This window comes from Apus apus, chromosome 1 (genome assembly GCF_020740795.1).
Source record: "Apus apus isolate bApuApu2 chromosome 1, bApuApu2.pri.cur, whole genome shotgun sequence".
In the NCBI taxonomy this organism is placed as follows: domain Eukaryota; kingdom Metazoa; phylum Chordata; class Aves; order Apodiformes; family Apodidae; genus Apus; species Apus apus.
The window spans coordinates 160,803,508-160,825,433 of NC_067282.1; the positions used below are offsets into that span (position 1 = coordinate 160,803,508).

General features: G+C 39.9%; 2 protein-coding genes across 3 annotated transcripts in view; both read left to right on the plus strand.

Moving 5' to 3' along the window:
• The first annotated feature begins 4,530 nt into the window (after positions 1-4,530).
• POC1B (POC1 centriolar protein B) overlaps positions 4,531-21,926 on the plus strand; it is a 53,434-nt gene continuing 36,038 nt past the window's right edge. Inside the window, exons 1-8 of one of the 2 annotated variants that reach the window (XM_051622906.1) lie at positions 4,531-4,649; positions 4,950-5,034; positions 13,701-13,872; positions 14,635-14,814; positions 16,091-16,198; positions 17,132-17,247; positions 17,962-18,095; positions 18,772-18,840. In XM_051622906.1, the coding sequence (XP_051478866.1) occupies positions 4,635-4,649; positions 4,950-5,034; positions 13,701-13,872; positions 14,635-14,814; positions 16,091-16,198; positions 17,132-17,247; positions 17,962-18,095; positions 18,772-18,840 (879 nt within the window). In that variant the 5' untranslated portion in view covers positions 4,531-4,634. The remainder of the gene's footprint in view (positions 4,650-4,949; positions 5,035-13,700; positions 13,873-14,634; positions 14,815-16,090; positions 16,199-17,131; positions 17,248-17,961; positions 18,096-18,771; positions 18,841-21,926) is intronic. The other variant, XM_051622899.1, reaches the window with a different exon arrangement.
• GALNT4 (polypeptide N-acetylgalactosaminyltransferase 4) lies at positions 5,022-10,259 on the plus strand. Its single transcript, XM_051622885.1, has 2 exons — positions 5,022-5,034; positions 5,498-10,259. Exon 2 carries the CDS (start codon positions 5,520-5,522, stop codon positions 7,269-7,271), a length of 1,752 nt encoding a protein of 583 aa, XP_051478845.1. The 5' UTR covers positions 5,022-5,034; positions 5,498-5,519; the 3' UTR covers positions 7,272-10,259.

The window sequence follows — 21,926 nt, forward strand, 5'->3', positions numbered from 1 at the left end:
TCTCCAGAGAGCAGAGTAGAGGGGGAGAATTACCCTCCTCAACCTGTTGACCATACTTCTTTTGATGCAGCCCAGGATACAGCTGGCTTTCTGGGCTGCAAGTGCACATCGCCAGCTCACATCCAGCTTTTCATCCACCAGTATTCCAAAGTCCTTCTCCACAGGGCTGATTTCAATTCATTAATCCCCCAGCTGATATTGGGAATTGCCCCTAGCCAGGTGTTAGACCTTGAACTTGGCCATGTTGAACTTCATGAGGTTTGCATAGGCCCACTCCTCAAGCCTGCCAAGGTTCCTCTGGATGGCATCCCTTCTCTCTATTGTACAAATTGCACCACTCAGCTTGATGTCATCCACAACTTGCTGAAGGTACATTCAATCCCACTGTCTATGCCATTAATGAAGATGTTAAAGAGTACTAGTCCCAAAACAGACTGTTGAGCATTATCACTCATTACTGGTTTGCATTTGCACACTGATCCATTGACTGCAACTCTTGGATGCAGCTATCCAGCCAATTCTTTATCCATCTAATAGCCCCTCCATCAAATCCACATCACTCCAATTTAGAGGCAAGAACTTCGTGGGGGACTGTAAAAAGGCTTTGCAGAAGTTCAGGTAGATTACATCAGTTACAATTCCCTTGTCCACTGATGCAGTCACTTCATTATGGAAGGCCAGCAGATTAGTCAGGCATGATTTGCCCTTGGTGAAGATATGTTGGCAGCTTCTAATCACTTCTTCACCTTTCATATGCCTTGACATATCTTCCAGGAGGATCTGCTCCATGGTCTTACTGGGCATAAAGGTGAGGCTGACTGATCAATAGTTCCCAGGGTCTGGATATGATGCTCTTCTTTTTCCAGTCACCAGGGACTTTGCCATGACTTTTCAAATATGATGGAGAACGGCTTAACAACTACACCTGCTAATTTCCTTAGGATCCCGGGATGTTTCTTAGACCACATGTTTCTAAGACTAGAAGTAACATCATGTATCTTCCAAATAATCTCTGATTTCAAATCTTTATGTAGTTACTTTATATCCTTTACTATTTTCTTGCTGCTGCTGGCAAACGCACTTTAATGGGAGTTTGATAAGAAAATTTCAACAAAACCATAAGACAACAGTACTCCACAAGTTACTTTACAGTCTTAATATTCATTTTCATAACCATTTTGATGTAGGAGAAAAAAAAACCACCAAAAAACAGTAGGATCAGAGGTTGGAAAGACGCTGGAGGCATAAGGTATAATGGTTCTACAGCTGCAAGACAGCCTATAATTAAATCTTCGTGCCCTGAGGCTACATTCTTCTCCCGTGTGTAGGTGGATGAATAACCGACACCACGGTCACACTCCCCTCTAGCGCCCACTGCACATCACTGCCTGCTTGTGTCCTCGCCTGCCAACAGCCTGAGGGACAAAGGCCTCTCCCTGGGTCTGGACAGCTCTGCTGGTAAAGCAGCTGCTCCCAGTATGATCCCACGGAATTAAAGTGGGGGTTGTCAGTTTTATATAAAAGTAGGATTGATATAAAGCTGAAAGTCCTCGTTTTAGATATGGCAGAATTTTAGGTGGGCTAGTAACTTTAATTTGCCCCTTCTTTACATGCATAGTGTTATCTCAATGACTGAAAAATCATACGTGATCAGTGTAATTTATGTGTGCATTGCAACATACATAGCCAAAGGGTGCCAAGTTTGTCTGTGTGCCTCTGAATTCTACATGTATTTTTACTAGGTCCTCTCCTACAGTAACCATGCCTCCTGCATGAACCTTGAGTTACAATCTTAAAAGTTTTCCTCTGAATACACAATTTCTGTTTGGACATATACTACCTTAACTCAGTGCCTGAGGAAAAAAAAAAATTAAAAAAAAATCGTAGCTGCTGCTGAAACAACACCCTACTGAGATATGATGCTTGGAAGATATTTTCTGATGCACAATTAATCATGGTCATAGCAGTGTACAACAACTTAATACAGCAGATTGCACTTCTATATGTCAGGACAGTTACTCTCAACCTTAAAAAAGCAACGCCAACTTGCAATTGTATTAAATTATTAGGAGTTATAATCTTAAAATCATTCTAAAAATAAATTCTATGCATGCTAATGAGAAAAAATAATCAGCATAATAAGTATTACCTGTCAACTGTGTAACTACAGTCATTACAGCTTATTATAAGCCTGTGGCAAGGGAATACTTTGCTTCCTACAAGCATTTAGGAGTCTTCAAAACACTCTCAGGTGAGGAGAAACAGTGAGGAACACCCTAATTTTGTAAGCTCTACAATCTGAGAAACACTCTTCCAGCAATTTGTAGAAAGAGGGATGACATCATCTTTCTCCCAGTAATGCCAGTCCTTCCTTTGCTTTATGCCTATCACCTGGCATTTTGTAATTCATTAATTCTGTGGGCAGGTAAAGGTTTCAGTCTACTGCTAGTACCGCAAAATGAGCAAAGAACACTGAGCTGCTGAAAGTGCAGAAGCTGTGATGAAGCAAAAAGATTCACTATGATTTGGAACTGTCATTTAGCTCAGCTTGCAAAGAAAGTAACACATGCTTCTGGCCACTGGCTTTTTAAGGAGCTTACAGAACACATCTGAACCTAAGAACAAAAGGTACAAGAAATACTGAGATACCACAATACACAAATACAGCAGCACAGAGGGTAGTTTCCCTGATTTAAGATTTTAGAAAAATACCAACAAAAACAAACAAACCCCCTAAACAACAACAACAAACCACACAAAACCAAAAACAAACCCAGGAGAACACAGAATTACTTAAGTTCACTCAAAATTTGGTATTAAAGTTGCTTTGCAGAGGGATAGGATCTAAACATAGCTTGGGTGTCTCCTTGCCAAGAGGTATCATTCATAGCTGATAAACCCTAGGAGGATAGTTGGAAAAACAGTTGAGAAACAGCTGGAAAACTTCAATAGTGGTGAAGAGGCCAAGCGTATTTAACTAGTTATTAGCTCACTGTTTCTGCAATGTGGTAGAATGTGGGACATTCAAGCTTTATCATTACCAGCTTTTTCTAATGCTACATTTTTACTTTGCGATAAGTAAATTGTGGGACCTAACACAAAGGAATGAGCTGTGTAGAAAAAAAAAAAGACAACAAATCAAACCAAGCACAAATAGCAACATAAAACTAGCTTTTCTTAGATCCAAGCTAAAGTCAGTGTCTCCTGTTCCACCATTTATTTCTGCAAAAAAAACTTATTTTGTATTCTGAAACTGTAAAGGCAAATTATCAGCCTCCATAACAACAATGTAAGGAATGGCAAGAATATTTCAGTTGAAACCTTCTTACATACTTGTTGTGATAATCCTGCTTTTTTCAGCACTTAAAAAATTATTGCTTTAAATGTGCATTTTATAGTTAAACACAATTGATTTGGAACTGTCCTATAATTGACTTATCTCACATGTTGGCCTAATTACTGACCTGATTCTGTAGATGAAGTTTGTCAGATGAAACTTAAAGAGTTTAATGTCAGATGAAAGTGTAAAATGAAAACTGGATTTGTGAAGAGGGTAACTGCAGTTGAAGTTACTTCTTCATGAACATGTGCATATCAAATGACAGCTTTGCTATCACGGGCCTCCATTTTGATAACTGACTTCATCCCTTGTCTTATTAGCTTACCTATTGGAGCAGTATTTTTTTCAGTGAAATTGGTTCCCTTGTCTGGTTTTCCATGAAGCTGCATAAACATTCACAGCACCACTAACACTACTATTTTGAGTTTATTTATTTTTTAAAAAGCTAGTTGTACTTTTCTAAAGTATTAAAGGACAGTTTGAAAACAAGTATGATACAAACATGAGCACTGACCTGGACATCTAGAAAGCACTAACAAACTAAGAAACAGAGGGGAAACAAGACAAAGACGTCAACACCACCTAAGGAGGCTTAATACTAAATCAGCCTGAGGTGTTAAACTGAGCTACCCTGGATCAATTTGTAAGTCGTAAGATCGAAGTAACGCGGGCCAGACCTTCCGCTAACTTTGACGATTTTGCTTGTTCCTGCTGCGTTCAGCCGACCCGAAAGACACGGCCCCAAGAGCAGGCAGCGAGAGCACGCTCCGCCTGCGGCCAGGCCGGGGGCAGCACCGCCGGGCCCGCCGCTCCCCGGGCCAGACGCCGGCGCTGCAGCTCAGGCCGCCACGCTGCCACCGGGCAGAAAACTCGCCCAGCACAGGGGATTCCTCACCGGAAAAAAAAAACCAACACTGTAGTTTGGGGATTTTAAACCTCCAGGTGGGGTTTTCCCCAGCTCCTGCCCCAGCATCCACCGCACCGCGAGCCCTCAGCGGTGGCTCAGCCCTCTCCAGCCGCCCGACCGAGGGACCACCTCTCAGACAAGGCACCAACCCAGGCCGGCCCGAGAGGGGGCCCGTCCCGCCGCCCGCCCCGAGCGCGGCCCCTCCGGCCACCGCCCGGCCCCGCCCCCCAGCGGCGGCCGGCGAATGGGCGGCTCGGGAGGCGCGATCTTGGCGCGGCGGATGAATTCGGGGCTCGGCCGGACGCGCCGGGAGCGCGGGGGCTGCGGCGGGCGGTTGATGTCGCTCCGCTCCGGCAGCTGCCGTTGCCGCGGCGTCCCGCTCCGCCTATGGCCTCCGTTTTGGTAAGAGCTCGGCTCCGGCCCTCGTCCCGGGCGAGGGCAGCCGGGGCGGCGCTGCGGAGGACGGGCGAGCCTCGGGTGCTGGCCTGTGAGCGGGCACTGTGGCCCGCGGGTGTCGCCCGGAGCCGAGGGCTGCGCGCCTGCAGCCAGTGCGGCCGCCGCGGGGAACGCGCAGGGAGCGCTCGCCGCCGCGCTCCCGCCGCATGCCGGACACTAACGGCTACTGAGGGAGGGGTGGGCGGGCGGGGGCGAGGGGCCGCCCCCCTCCCCCCGGAGGCTGACGGTGATCATCCTCTCCCCCAGGACGACCCCGTCTTGATCCGGCCGTTCCGAGGTCACAGCGCGGCGGTGACTGGTGTCGGCTTCAATGCGGACGCCTCGGGGCTGGGTGAGTGCGGGGGGGCCGGCGCCGCTTGCTTTCTGGGTGGGGCGTCTCTCTCTCTCCCTGCCTCCTTCCCTCCCCGGCAGCTGGCGGAGCGCCGGGCGGTTCCGGGCGCAGGTCCGGGCGCGGAGGCGGGGCGGGCTCCCGTGCCGGCCGGGCGGGCCGAGAAGTCTCTGCCCCTTCCTTAAGCGACAACTTTTTGAGCAAACCACAAGGCGGGAGGAGGGGTTTGTCCCGCAGCGAGAGAGGAGGAGGAAGTAAGTGAGGGGAGCGTCGAGCCCGGAGGGGCAGGGGGACGCTCCGCGCCTCTGCTGCTGCCCCGCTCCACCCGCGGTCCCCCTGGAAACCTCCGGGCCCGCCGGGGAGGGACTGGCTGCGAACTCGGCCGGCGGCCCGCGGCGCCTGCAGCCCCCTCCGTCCTGGGGGCGCAGGGGGGACAGCAGTGGTTCACAGAGCTCCTCTCTGCCAGGGGCTGCTTTTCATCGCCCACGATGAGGATCCGTCTGGCCAGAAGATGGACCTGGGTCCGCAAAAGCTGCGTGTTTCTCGGTTTCTTGATGATCGCTTACTTTGTGGTCGAGCTGTCGGTTTCTTCATTCGGTGCCTCCCTCGCCGGGGAGAGCATCACCAAAGTGAAATGGGAGAGGCGCTTTTCTGACAGAGCAGAAGAAGCTGTGGATTTGGCTCGTCCAGTTTATGACAAACCCCCGCCTGACTCTTATGCCCCAGGAGAATGGGGTAAGCCCTCTCGCCTGCAGCTGAGTCCTGAGGAAAAGAAACAGGAAGACGAGCTGATTGAGAAGTATGCAATTAATATTTATTTGAGTGATAAAATCTCTCTCCACCGGCACATTGAAGATAATCGAATGAGTGGCTGTAAAACTAAATCTTACGACTACAGAAGACTGCCCACGACATCTGTTGTAATTGCTTTCTACAACGAAGCTTGGTCAACCTTGCTGCGGACCATACATAGTGTTCTCGAAACATCACCTTCAGTGCTTCTAAAAGAAATTATACTGGTGGACGACTTGAGTGATAAAGTGTATTTGAAAGCTGAACTGGAAAAATACATAAGCAGCCTGAAAAGAGTTCGTTTGATAAGAACGAACAAAAGAGAAGGATTGGTTCGTGCCCGCTTAATTGGTGCTACTTTTGCTACTGGTGAGGTCCTCACATTTCTGGACTGTCACTGTGAGTGTGTCTCTGGCTGGCTGGAACCGCTCCTCGAAAGGATTGCTGAGAATGAGACCGTTGTTGTCTGTCCTGTCATTGACACCATTGACTGGAAAACTTTTGAATACTACATGCAAACAGCAGAGCCCATGATTGGGGGGTTTGACTGGCGGCTGACCTTCCAGTGGCATTCGGTGCCTAAACACGAACGTCTCCGGCGCAAGGCTGAGACCGATCCAATCAGATCCCCAACCATGGCTGGTGGCTTGTTTGCTGTCAGCAAGAAGTATTTTGAGTACTTGGGTACCTACGATACAGGAATGGATGTCTGGGGAGGGGAGAACTTAGAGTTATCATTTAGAGTTTGGCAGTGTGGAGGCATGTTGGAAATTCATCCATGCTCCCATGTAGGCCATGTGTTTCCAAAGCGTGCACCCTATGCTAGACCCAATTTCCTTCAGAATACGGCACGTGCTGCTGAGGTGTGGATGGATGAGTTCAAGGAGCACTTCTACAACAGAAATCCTTCAGCAAGAAAAGAAAACTATGGAGATATTTCTGAAAGAAAGATACTGAGAGAACGTTTGAAATGCAAGAGTTTTGACTGGTATTTAAAAAATGTATTTGCTGAGTTGCATGTACCGGAAGATCGTCCTGGCTGGCATGGTGCTATCCGCAGCGCAGGAATAGCTTCAGAATGCCTCGACTATGTCTTACCAGAACATAATCCTACTGGGGCTCACCTTTCTCTCTTTGGATGTCATGGACAAGGAGGCAATCAATTTTTTGAATATACATCAAATAAGGAAATTAGGTTTAACTCTGTAACTGAGCTATGTGCTGAAGTCCCAGAGCATGAAGATTACATAGGTATGAGAAGCTGCCCAAAAGATGGATCTCCTATCCCAGAAATTATTATATGGTATTTCAAAGATGATGGGACAATTTATCATCCTCATTCAGGAAAGTGCCTTACTGCTTATCATACAACTGAGGGGCGTGCTGATGTGGAAATGAGAACTTGTAATGATGGAGATAAAAATCAGATTTGGAACTTTGAGAAGTAATAACTGCTGGTAGTACAAATCAAATGGACTGTGATCTCCAAGGTTTTTACAGATGTGAGAGATAGCAACACTTGATTTTATAGTTTGGAAAGTCTTCAGATGTGTCTGTAGTGGTGTAGAAACAATATCTGCTGTGGTGAACTGTAAGGAAAGCAAAAGTAACTACTGGGGTTTAGTTCCTAAAATATTGAATACAGATTGGATGCCTTTTATTTTTGTAAAATTTTGATCCATTATTTTCTTACTGTGGCCTGTCTTATGATACAACAAAGGCTTTTGAGTGGACTGAGGAAGGATTTTTTTTTTTTTTTTTATAAACATTATACACATTAAACCTGCGAGATAACAATACACGAAAGTATATTCTTGCTTTGAGCAGAATGGTTGCGTTCTTGCAGTGGAATAACTGACCTATGATGCAGATACATTGTAACATATGTATCTAACTTCTAAGTAATGCTACAGTAGCATGTGATTGAATCAACCTTTATGTGCAAAGTGGAATCCTAAGCCTTGTACTATTCAGTTTTCTGGGAATTCATGTGCTCTTAAAGGTTTCATGCTGACAACTAGGTATATTACATTGAAGAAAAGTGAGGGGGTTTTTAGTAGATGGAGTGTGACACTGTTTTGCAGTCTTGTGCCTATTCTGGAAAACTTACCTCATGAGGGTGAATCAGGAGCTTTCATGCGTTTAGAAGAGTGTGGTAGCAGTGGAACCAAGGATGTGCGGATGATACCACAAATGGGAAGAGACAGGGATTGCTACAAGTAAGAATTCTGTTTAAAAGTAATGGAAAAGGGAAAAAAGCACAGAATTACATTAGCTACTGCCATTTCTTAGCTATATATTTAATATTTATGTTGCCTCTGTGTAAGTTTTCCCATGTTAAGCCTGGCATCCTAGGGACACAGTTCATGTGACTATACCATGCATCTTTTTTATTTTTACTTTTTTTGTGGTCTGTCAGTGGGGAAAAGGAGGGGGACACAGAAGAAAACTTGGGCTGTTTTAGTTTGTGTCATGTATTTTGGTAACAGGTGGCATTCATCAGCCCTAGGCAGAGTGCACCACATGCTGCCACTTTCTAGTCACAGTAGTGCCATGGGAGACCTTGGATAAGGTTGGGAAGCTGAAGTTCTTGAAGCAAAGGGAATTGAAAAGGCAAAGGGCAGCTTGGAGGAAGCCAAGATTTGTTGATTAGGTGGTTCACAGAACTGCTTATTTAGAATGTTTTGTGTATCCTGTTATATTGATTTTTGAAGAACATTGATTCCTGAATTGTGTCACTAATCTGTTTTGAGCATGATTATAGACAGTAGATGTGATATATTGTGTACTGGAAGAAAAATACCTTCTGTTGGTATATGTGTTTTTAGCTTTTTATAATTTACGTTGAACACTTACCTTAATGTTTCGGGCATTCCAGCGTTTTTTATTACTTTCACTGAATTGATAAATGTTCTTCAGTAGCCACAGTGTAGGTCTGGTAGGTAGGAACTTGAGCTAGTGAGAAGTAACAATCATGGATACTCAAGGAATGGAGTAGATGTGCATTTGCTGCAGGTATTAGTAAGTAAAAGGGTTAAAAGGGAGCAAGTGAGACCTGAAAAAGTGAAGATTTGCCAAAAATAAAGCAAGAGTAAACTAAGACTTATTCTTGAGTTTTAGTGGTTTTAGATAGTTGAGAGGTTTGTGTGGCAGCAGGGTTAGATACAAGGGGAACAGAAGAAAACAGTTTGGAGCTGGGGATGTAGCACTGAATCATACTAAAAATACTTGCCACTGTGTGGCATGGATTGTTTTAAGTCTAACTTATTTTTCAGAGGTTGCTTGCAATTTTATTTCCTTTTTTTTTTTTCCCCTCAAGCTGTTTGTTCTTTTTTTCTTATTTCTTTTTGAAAAAGGGAACTTCTTTACTTCATAAGGGAGACATTCCTGAAAAATTCCATTCTGCATTGCAGCAAGGAATTATTTCATGGACCTACAAGTTATGAACCATTTATCAAATTTTAAAAGGCAGCCAGTCATTATGTACTGGGGCAATAAATTATACAAAGTATGTGCATTTGTGAAAAGCTTGCTGTATACTGTTACATTCAATAGAAATTACAGGATAAAGGCCTGGGTTCTCCTACATAGCAGAGCATAAGTTGTACGTGCAATGTGTGTTTCCTCAAATCAAAGTAATTAAATGGTGTGAATATAGACTATGCAACTTTTATACAATTAAGTTTTTTAGGACATGGCAAAAAACTACATTTCATATAAAGAACTACCTTCCTGTTAAAACTGACATTCAAAGTGTTCCTTATAAATTTAAGCAATAAGTCTAAATGGATCTGCCTCTTATAGTTTGAAAAGCTATTCTTTCTGTATGTATCTGAACCCTTCCGCCTTCTCCCTGCCACCTCTCATTCTATTTTTGTGGTTCTTTAAAAAGTAAAAGGAAAAAAATAAGAAAGCAAGAAAAAAACAAAGCAAACAAAACAACAAAAAATGTGGCCCTAGAAATAATAAGTGTCATTTATTCCCAATTGGAATAAAAAATGTCAAGGGTGGGAGAGGGGCTACAGAAGGAGAGAGAAAGAAGAAAAAAAAAACCTTGCCATTTCAAGTTCTGCTAGTTTTGAACTGAATTGCAGCAATTCCACAGAAATACTCCAATCCAAGTTTCTTGGGGTTTTTTTGGGTTTTTTTGTTTGTTGGTTTTTTTTTTTTAGATTGTACAGATTTCTGGAAAATCTGAAACTCTGAAAGATTATCTGTGCTGTTTGAAAATTTGGGGAATACTTGTATGTATTTTGAACTACTGATTTTAAGTGACTTAAAAAATTGAATGTAAACTTAACACTGAGTAAATGTGGGAGGGCTTTGGGGTTTCTTTTGAGAAAATAAAATCCAGAATGATAATTAAATGTTTGCTAGTGTGCTAACTCTCTTCAGTTCTTTTCCAATTGTGTAAGTACATACAGTATACAATAAAAACTGACATGAACTTGAATTTATGGGAATTATTAGAAGTTACTCATAATTTATCCACTGCTCTTAGAATTCCAGATTTCTTCTGTTGACTGAGGTTCAATTAACAGTTGTTTTCCTCCAAGTGGGCAATGTTGTGAATCACTGTTAAATGCGTTTGTATAGTGACATTGCACCTTATCACAGTGAGATTTGCAAGGTTCCTGTAATGTGTGTGAGTTTGGTGGTGGTGGTTGGCTACTCACACATCACATGCACAGCCCTGTACTCCATCTGACTTGTAACTTTTGCACCAAGTTAATTGTGTTTGAGATGCTTCAGTATTTGGGGGGGTGAGAAAGGATGACCAAGGGGTACATCTAGCTGTTAAGGTCTGTCTGAGTCTCTTCTGATCTTTTGTACAACTTGTAGTCACTAGGGTGGTGTTCTGGAAAATGGAAGTGTAACAGTAACTCGGTACTGCGGCAATTTGTGTCTTCTTATATACATGTGTTTATATGAAAATGCATACTGTCAATATTCACAACTTGTAAATTGAGCTTGGTTTCATTGCAAAAAAAAATTCCATTGCATATCTGAAGCCCGGATATCTGTTCAGAGAATTGCAGCAAAGTGCTGTGTAAACCTGGCCTTAGCATAAGGCCAAGTCTTTATTGTCTGGTGTTCAATTCTGTTCTGACTCATCACCAGAAAAGCAAATTACCTAGAGATAAGTTAGCTATCCTTGGGTGTGTACAGAAAGCACTGATGTTAAAAAAAAAAAAAAAAAGCCACTGCGGTTATAAACTGGACTAAGTTGCATATTGGAGTCAGCTAAATGTGAATTTTCAGCTTTCTTCTTTCTAGTTATATTTTGCAGTCAGTCAAATGTTTGAATTACTACTGTGAGGAAAAATTCTATCTTTCACCTCTAAACATGGTTCTGGTTATATCATGTTTTCTCTAAGAGACATGTGCAACAGATTTATTTATGGTATGACCCATCCTAAAAAAATTCTTCTGGACCTTCTGGGTTTCTTTTGCTTCAGTTCCAGTATTTTATGTTAGCCCTGGTATCTGTTGTGGACCATTTACTGGCGGTCAGGTAACTGAAAATCAGACTGTAGGGTGTGACATACTTAGCAAGTGCTGACAGAATGCATCAACTGGGTCTGGTCTGCGTTGCCTAGGACCCCATATGTAATCTGTCCTGGAAAGTTCTTGCTCCTCTCCTTTTGAACACTTAAATGCATGGACAAGATGAACTTGAGGGGAGAAAAATGCATAAAGGATTAAGAACCAATCCTTAAGATACTGTGCTTGAGTAAATTGGAGAACCATTGTTACAAAGCAGGCAAAATCCCTTAAAATGGAATAAAAAGAGAAACAGAGAAGTTTATTTGATAATTTTTTTTAATGCATAAAACTGTTTTTTAAGATTAGCATTGATAATGGAAATTCTTGCTGGCAACATTGTTACCCTATACATTCTTGCATTTAGTGCCTGTGGTTAGCTGAGATACTGTATGTACTGTTGCAGCACAATGCTCAGGCATTGGCTATAGGCACTAACATTTATTTCAGCCTGCTTGAATAGGGAATAGCTTGGCTTGGCTGAGACTCATTAATGGTAAAGGGACCTGGTTTCCTTGGTAGATAGGGGTCAAAATTGAATATAGATTCAGAGTTTTGGCTTAGAGTTTCTTTGTCTGGATTTACTCCTTTCCCTTGCTGCTCAGATACAAAGTCACATCACCCTGTGTGCCTTGGGAAAATAGTTCAACAATGGTTCTGTCAGTTACTCATCCTTTCCTGTGCAGGTCCTGAACTTCTTCCCTCCGTCACCCCTGGGATGGTGTCAGATGGGCTGGAACTGCAACATCAGAGATAATAGCAGATTGAGTGTCATGGTAATGAGCAGGTGGCTTCAAGAGAGGAAACCTACCTAAAGATGGGGAGAGGATGCTGTGTGAGCATAGGCAACAGGGAGTTCAGAGGGACAACAAGGAATAATGCTTGTGGATCTCCCAGGGAAAGGAGAACTTCAGGTTACTGCTTGTGTGTCATTAACCTTGGGATAACATATCAGTGAGAGAGCAAGCTATGATAAACCAGCCTTTGAATTCATTGTACTGTCATCTTTTAAAATATTTCCTTCAGTTTTTAGAACTGAAAACAAAGACAGCTGGTATTACATGGCCTTCATGCAGTTCATAAGGTTCTATAGGTACTTGGTAGTTTGTGCATTATTTGTTTTAGAAAAAGCCTGCTGTAAAATAGAGTTATGAGAAGTTGGAGGGAGGAAAAAATTCTGTACTTCTGTGTCAAATTTAGACCTATTGATATGGGTATAGGGATAGTATGGTCACACATCTTTTACCAGAAGCTAGTTATGTAGGGCTAAGAATAATATCTCTATTCTGAATCCCTAAAGAGAGTTTAATATCCAGTACTTCGTTTGAGCCTTGCCTTGACACATGTAATAATAAACTAGCTTTGCTCCTCTGTGCTATGTTGATGCCTGAAAGACATTGGGAAGAGAAGAGCTATCCTTTTCATGTTCTCTTACAATTCTACGAGGTCCTTCTTCTTTCTGTCCTTCCCTTTCTGTACTAGGGGTAGAAATTTTATAACTGAAAGGGTGGGAATGTGAATTCCTTGTTTTTATTTATGTCCTGCATGCTAGCACTTGGCAGAGATGAAGGCAATAAAGGAGTAGGAATACCAATCTTGTCAGTTTAATTCAACTGCTAATTGCTTTTGTTGCTTATAATTTCCTGAAAGTAATCAAGCTCTGCTAAAAACTATGTCTGCCTTCTCAAATGCAGGTAGCATGGTCCACCTGTAAAGTGACTGCAAAACAAAAAAAAGGTCTTCCTATTGTCAGACCAACAGCTTTACAGTGTGTTTTGAACTAGACAAATATTAGTATTAAAAAAATTGGTACTTAAAATAGAATGGAATTATAAAATTTGGATATTTACTTTGGAGTAGACTTCTGCAGTGTTAGAAATTATATCTTGAGTTGACTTGTCTTTTCAGAGTTAAAACACTTGATACTTCTAACAAATTCCATCTCAGAGATCAAAGTGAGATCACTGAAAATTTTGTCTCTTGTTCTTAGTATTTAGTAAGACCAAATCTGGATTCATACTTAATGATACATGAATGATTTTCAGCTTGGAATTTTTTGTTCTGTATCTTTAAAGTACTTGTAAGCCAGTTTTCTTAATATGCTGTAGAGCTACCTGTTAAGAATTTTCCTTTACCCCTCCCAGTCTTTTGATGTCCTTCCAAAAGGTGTTGGCATTGCTGGCTGCCAGGCCTCTGCTGAGGCCAAAACCAAATAACCGCTCCCATCCCCCTGATACCCAGTAAGCTCACTGGTGAATCCAAATTCATAGTCATTAGCTCTGATTTTTCTAATAATGGTGAGTGGGCTCTTAGTATCTTTTATTTCTTGCCAGCTACCTCCTCTTTGGATAGGTTTCTTATGGTGTGGAAGCTGAAGACACCACGCAGAGCTTACAGATTTGTAGGCCACACGGAAGCAGTGACCAGTGTACAGTTCTCACCATATGGGCAGCTACTTGCTTCAGCTTCTCAAGATCGTACTGTCAGACTATGGATTCCTTGCATGTGAGTATAACCGAGTCATGCTGGCTATGTCTGTCATTAATGTGCAATGTGAATATTGGGGTCTTTACCCAAGAAAAGTTTCTCTTCCCACATCCCTCAGCTTTGACAGAAACGGATCAGGGAGCACAAGCAACACAATTCTTTACTGTGCTACTTTGTTCTTTACTGAATTTCCTGTAGTTTTGAAAGAAAATATAGTAATTCAGAGATCAGAATTTCATGTGTGTAGGATGATGCTTGGTAGTATTTCTCTGGCTTAAAGGATATATTTTTAAATAAGAAATGGATAGCTGCACTTCATTTTGGAGAGACGAGTGACTAAAGAAACTGAAAATAGCATTTTTGGAAAAAAAAAAAAAAATTGGCTTGCCTTTTTAAACTGTTATCAAGTAGTGGTGATTATGAGCTATTAAGAATGACCTTAGAAAAACTGGTGTAACCTTAAGTGTTTTATAGATTACTGCATCAAAAATATTATATTCTCTTTCAAATACAGTATGGAGGCTAATGCTGCTGGTTAATTGCAGTGTTCTCTAAAATAGGTCATATTAAATACAGTTACTTTCAGGTCTGTTATTCTAATAATTAATATTCAAATAAGGCAAAAAATATTCGCAACACCAAGATTTAGCCTGTATACATTTGACTAAGATTCCATATATGTTAATTTTTGAGTTTTATGAGATTTTAAACTCCTTCAGTTCAATATAACTGTGTTTTCTGTCTTGGTTGTTTGGTTTTGCTTTTTTTCTTTTCCCCTAGTCATGGAGAATCATCGGTACTGAAGGGTCATACAGCATCTGTTCGTAGCGTGAGCTTCTCGCATGATGGCCACTTTCTAGTTTCAGCATCCAATGATAAATCAATGAAAATATGGAGTGTTCAGCATCAGCGTCTTTTTTTTTCCCTATTCCAACACACTCACTGGGTTCGCTGTGCCAAGTAAGTGTTGTTTTTATTCTCTTTGTATGGAAGCAGAACTCCAAGCAAAGTGTTTTTATTTCCCAGGGTAGAACTAAGAGAAGAATAATCTGTGAGTGATAAATGATGTTCTACCACTAATAATGAACCTTTAAGTAATCAGTCTTAAGCACACACACACGTTTTATATATGTCTTCCAGTTGAAGTCTGAAATCTTGCTCTGTTTTAATATGTGTACATATTAAATGTGTTGCTGGGTGTTCATTTTTCTACTTTAAAGGACAAATAGGGTCTTCTGTACTTATATTCAGCCCATATCCTGTGTTTCTGCAGTCTTGTATGTTTTTGTGCTGTATTAACTTATTTTACAGCATGTATGTGTTTCTAGGTTTATTATTCATGGTAGGGGTTATCTCAACTATTCTTGAAACAGGAGTGGCAGAAAAGAGTGATCATGAACTCAAAAGGAGCTAAGCTTATGTAACTGGAAAAGGTAAAAGAAAATGGCCCTTGTACTGCAAGTTAAGATTTGCACTCTATTTAAAGGCACGGCAGCTCTTCAAAGACAAAAAAAGATTGTTCTTTGTGGAGGGTTTTTTGTTTCCTCCCTATTAATGGAAAAATCTGCAGATAAGAGGTCTGATTTAAACCTCTTGAGAAAGTAATTTAACACTGGTGAAGTGCAGAGCACTATGAAGTTCCAAAGTATCTGATGGTTAAAAAAAAAAAAAGCTTTAGGAAATTGTATGTGGATGTTCTTGAGCAGTGTTCTAATATCCTCCTGCAATTGTTCAATATGATAAATAATGAATGGTGAAATTAGAGATGTGTCAAATTTCCTGTTTAAAAATCTAGACTAGTAGACTAGGAATAATCATGAATGTTTTGCTGACAGTTTCTCAGTCTAGGGAGAGCTCACAGGAGAATATATATGTAGGTTAAAATTGAATGTGAGGTTTCTTCTGTGTCCTCTTTGTCTTTTTGCTTATAGTTTTCTATAATAATCTCTTTGGCATATGAAGTGACAACCTTAGGCTACTGTTACCCTCCTCCCCCATCCTGTCTCTTTCTTGCTCATGGCACCGCTTAATTGTGAAATGGAAGCAGGAGGGGAAGAAGCTTTTCTTTTCAGTTTTATTACTCCATAAGAAATATGAGAAATTAAAGTGTTCTTTGAATAATGCACATTTTAATTCCTAACAGGCTTTCTTGGTTCTGGAGTTCTGCTATTTATGTCTATAATGCTAATCTAGGTATTATCAATTGTTTAGTAATGTATATACTTGCATGTTCCAGATTTTCACCTGATGGAAGACTAATAGCATCTTGCAGTGAGGATAAATCCGTTAAGATATGGGATACCAGAAATAAAACTTGTATTGAAAGCTTCTTAGATTCTGCAGGGTAAGTTACTAAAAAAAAAAAAAAAAAAAAAAAAAGAGAGAAATGTATGTGTCATTTTACCAAGTCTGTGGTATTAATGGGATATCTCTTATATCTGAAAATAGATCTAACTTCTACCACTCATGCAAACTAAAAATAATGAATTAACTTTTTTCTAAAGAGATTACCTGGCCGCAGTTATCCAGCTGTTTCCCAACAGTCAGGACAGAAGCCAGAGAGAAGTCAGATTGTTCTTGAATCATTGAAAGCTTTCATGGTTTTCCTCTGTTTTGAGAATGCAATTTGATATTGGATGCTTCAACAGGAAAAGCTGAAAATTCTCCACTTATTTATGAAAAAAGTATTCTGCTAGGTTCAGTGACCTGCCCTATATAGGTTTAGAAAATACTTGCTTTTACTTATCTGCAGTTTTCTTAAGTTTCTTGGAACCAGAGTTTTCATTTAACAAATGCAGTTGAATATTAATTTTGTATATGTGCTTTGCGAATTTCACGCTGTCATCTCTATCTTTTTTCCAAGCTAAAAGGTTGTTAGATGATGTTAGATGTTATCTAGATGCTCTGTTCTTAGACAAAATTATTTTACTTGCTGCTTATAAACTCTTTGCAGCATTTTCTTCTAGGAACTTGATATTCTAACACAATCTCTGAAGATTTGAGTAAGGACAATTATGCTATCTGTTTTAAAAAAGCCAGATTATACAGTCTTATTTATCATGCACATCTGGTTTTCCTATGCTTATTTCAGTTACTTGAAATGCTTTATTTGAGTTTCCATACATATGGATTCCATATAAATTTGTGGTAACATACAGACACACACACACATGTGTATATATATATACACACACACATTTATATACATAAATATACACACCCCCCAAATATTTCTATGCAAACACATGATCCATCTATTTTCAATAATTATATTTAGATTTGCAAATTTTGTGGATTTCAACCCAAGTGGTACGTGTGTAGCTTCTGCAGGTTCCAATCATACAGTGAAACTGTGGGATATTCGAATGAACAAACTACTGCAGCACTACAAAGGTAAAAAGCAACCATCATAGTTTGTTATATATATTTTTTTTTTACAGTGGAACTCTTTGCTATTAATTGTGATTTACATAGATTACATTATTTCATTCCTTACTGGGAGAAGTGGACAAATAGGTCAGAGAGTCATAGAATACCAGGTTGGAAGGGACCTCTGGGATCAAGTGGTCCAACCTTTCTCGGCAAAAGCATGGTCTAGATAAGATGGCCTAGTACCCTCTCCAGCTGAATCTTAAAAGTGTCTAATGTTGGAAAATCCACCACTTCCTGAGGAGATTATTCCAATAATTGTTTGGCTTGTTCTCCGTTTGAAAAATTTTTCTCGTGTCCAATCGAAATCTCCCCGGGGGTAACTTGTACCCATTAACTCCTCATCTTTTCCATGTGACTCCTTGTAAAATTGAGTGTCCATCTTCTTTGTAGCCACCTGTTTAAGTACTGATATTGGCACTTTGTAAGGAATCTTTTTGTAGTCTAGTAGCCCTAAAAATCCAATCTGTAAACTGATTATTCCTTTGCAGTACTTCTAGTTTTTAGAACAGAGCTAAGCAAATACTTTGGAGAGTTGGCTATGCCCTAGCATTATGGGGTTTTTAGCTTAAATTAAATATGTTGTTCTTTGAGAAATAGAAAAGAGGGAAGAAATGAAGTATACATTTCCTGTTAGTAGATATCTACAGTCTTTGAATATTGTCTTCTGTAAATTAGTTCACAGAGCAGGGGTTAATTGTGTATCATTCCATCCTTCTGGTAACTATCTCATCACTGCATCTACTGATGGTACCCTTAAGATTTTGGACCTCTTAGAAGGAAGACTTATTTACACTCTTCATGGACACAAGGTATACACAATAATCCTATTTAAATGGAGATCCTAATAGATTAGTCAGTATCTTTTCAAAGGGAAAGTAACATTTATGCCATTGTGCCTTGTGTCTTGAAACTTGCAGATAAACTTCAGTGGGCAGCAAAATGTTGTATTAACACACCTTGTCACAAATGCATTTATTTTACCTATGACCATGCAGTTAATCTGTTGATATTTTGTGTGCTTAATGTTAAGTAATAGACCATGTTCTGAATTAATTAATAATTCCCTCTCTTGGTTCTCAGAATCAAATTATTTGGCACATTAGTCTGTCTATTGAAAAGCAGTGCTTTCTAAGGAGGCAGAAGCTTATGGAAGATAATTTTTTGAAGAATGGCAGACACTTGATGAAAAACAAACCTCACTTGCAATAATAAATCACTCAAACTCATTGTCTTGAGTAACTTCGTATATATTTGATATTTTTTTTATTGCAGAGTTAAAGCATACAGTCCAAGGAAAATGATGCTATTTTCCTAGTATTGATTGCAGTAATTATAGGGAAGTATCTTACAAAGGCTGCAAACCAACTTGATGGAAGAGTTACTATTGCACAAAATTTCACTATAGTTGTTTCTTATTAAGATAGAAAAATCCATTGTTACAGTAATAGCATAATTTTACTGTATGCTAATTTCTTTTTCTGTCAGGGGCCTGTGCTTTCTGTGGCTTTTTCAAAAGGTGGTGAAAAATTTGCCTCGGGTGGAGCAGATGCTCAGGTTTGTGGGATTGTCTCTTTAAATTCTATTTTTTAAATATTTTTTTCAGACAATGGGAGTTAAACACAGTGTGCCACAGTAAGGTGATAATTACAGTATGCTGACATCCATTCTGTCTAGTAGTTTGTTATAGACTTGGTTTAGCCTAGAGCTAAATTTGAGGAGAAAAATGATAAATACATAACTTATAAACTTGATCTTAACTACTTTCAATTGGATGTTACAATGAGAAGACCACAATACTATCCACTTCTGTTCTACTTATTAAAATAAAAAAATGATTTTTTTAAATGGAAATATTTGAAGATTTGCAATTCAGTGTCAACAAAGTAGTTGTGTTGCAACTAGCATTAATGCCTAGGTGCTCCATTCAGTTTTCATTTCTTTTAAAGTCACTGCTCTGTGATCATAAGAATTAAGTACTACTACTAGAAAACTGGGAATTGGGAAAAAAAAAAATTCTTTGCTTTGCTAATTTATATTGATGAAACAGCAAAGTACTGGATTTCATACAGGCAAGAGATGCTTAAGCACTTAAAGTTAAATTGAACAGCAAATCATACAATTAGTCTTCACAAACCATGACAAATCTCAATTACAAAAATACTGCCAAGCTTGGGAACATCTCTCTATCGTGTCTTTACGTTTTAAAAAAAGAACATTTGTTGTCCAACGCTTAGAATTTCACAGTCTGGAATGTTCCTTAATATTATTTATCTTTCATGTTCTTTCCTATTATAAAAAGCTAAAAGCTCAATTTTGACACAGAGCCATGCTGTAGAAATTACGCTGTTTTGAATTTACCGTAGCTCATGTTTATGTTCTGTTTTGTGGAGCTTGAAATACGTTTCAGCTAGTAACAGAGACAGTTTTGGAAAATAAGAAATATTTTTCAATTTAAAACTTCAGTGTCAAGTGAAAAAACACAATCTGTTTCTGGTTTTTACTTGATGCACCAGGAAGCACAGTTTCTAGAATGACTTGAAGGCACTCAAAGAAAGCAATTAAAATTGCTTTCTATCACAAGGTGTTAGTAAGAAGCAGTGCCTAGACATGCAGTTATTGGAAAAGTAAAAGTGTTAGCGAACTTCCAGTATTCATTTTATAAGCTGAAAAAAGCCACCAACAATGGGGGAAGGATTCCTTGAGTCACCAGTCTAATATTTTATTTTTCCTACTAAAGGTATCTTTATGAGAATTTTCCAGTTCCAAACTGAAACTTTGATTCCCAGGTCATCTTGAATTGTTGACTGTACTTTTCATCAGTGCTTTCTTTTGAGTTTTATGACAATTGGTATATTACACTTAACTTAGGAGGAAGTGAAATGCCTGTGTTAAAACTAGATGACATGACAGAAGGTTAATCTGAGAATCTATGATGATAGAAAGGACCTACAGTATTAAGGCTAGCTCAAGCTCCCAAGTAAATGCCACCATACCCTAGGAATGCCTGTCTCATGGCAAGTTTCTTTTGAATTTGGCATCCTCAGAATGACATGCAGTCATGTCATTGCCTTTCTCCTGCTCTGACTTCATGCTGTAGAGCTGGTGACACATGGGGTCATGGAGTGAGTAGGTATTATAGTGCAAAATCTATACAATTACTCATGTTTATCAGCAGTTTGGTATAGTGTTTTCATGGTAAAAGCATGAGAGGGAAGATCCAGTTTCACCAGGAAGTGTTTTCTTAAGTCAATGCTGAGTTCAAAATAAGGTGTCACAGTAGGTCTGTTAGTGAATCCTGGTTTTATTTACCTTACATAAAGGCATGCCTTTTATCTGTTGAAGTTTTTTCCTTTTAATTACGAATGTTCTGGTGGGAGAGGGCTAATTAGTTTGCTGCAGCTTTCACTTTTGTGTTGTAGGTTTTAAAAGTTGCAGTGCTAACCTTTGTGTGGTAATGCCTATGTTTATATATTTGCCTATAGTAAACATAAGAACTTGATTCCTCAATGTCCATTTTCTGTTGGTGTATACACACATACTCAACAAACATCTGTTTTTTGCTGACCTGTCCACAATACCCCCTTTCATGTCTTGCAGAACAGTTGTAGGTCCTCTTCTCAGCTCAATGTGACTGAATTAAGTTGGTTTACTGTAAATATAGGATGTATTAATTTGAAATATTCTACTGGCAGATCAGCAGTGTCAAGCTGATGAGCAGAGGCTAGCCATAAAATATTATCTTTTATCCCTTTTATATTATCCAAAAGATACTGTCTGTCCACAGCATGGGTTGGAGGCAGTTGATTGATTGTAAGTTCACCACAGATTACTTGCTCTATTCACACAGTATTTCAAAACTCTTACATTTTCAAACAACAGATAAAATCTGTTTTTGCTCCATCAAGGAAGGAAAACCGGTATCTCTGCTTCTAGTTTCAAGTTTCTTTCTGGTTGATGCAGAGCCAGCTGAAAGCACATTAAATATTTGAAACAAGCACTGCATACTTCATTTCCTCCTTTTTGCCTTGTTCCTCAGTCAAAAAAAAACCTGAACATGTAGAGTTCCAAAGTTCATGTTCTTAACACTTCTTGGCTATATGTGCACATGACATTATTTCATTTACCTGCTTCCATGGAAGACAGCAGACCTTTTGCTCTTTCTTTTAAGTGAAAGAGCAAAGTTATACCTACTCCTTTGGAAGGCAGTAGCCTGTGCTGTTAATTCAGTTCTTACTATATAGAAGAGACAGTTCATTGTGTCTAGTGACACTGCCTTGACATAAAGGGAAATTTTTCCTAACGGAATTGGTATTTTTCTGGGGTTGCACATACTTGCTTTTACACTGCTTGCATTGCAGTTGGGATACTCAAGGCATGTATGTATGTTTCCATGCTGGCTTTACTCATTTTTTTTATCTGTAATGTTGAAGCTGCAGTGGCATGGCCTTCTATTTCAGAGCAAAAGGAAACATCTAGAGCCTGATCAGCTCAAATGCTCACCACTGATTAAAGGTCCTACTTCTGTTGCCTCCTGCCTATACCCTTATTTACACTCAGTGCTGAGCCAGTTGAAATTGTTAAACTGGCAGGAAACTAGCCTGAAAAATGGAGGAAAGTCATATAAAAATGTTAACTTCATG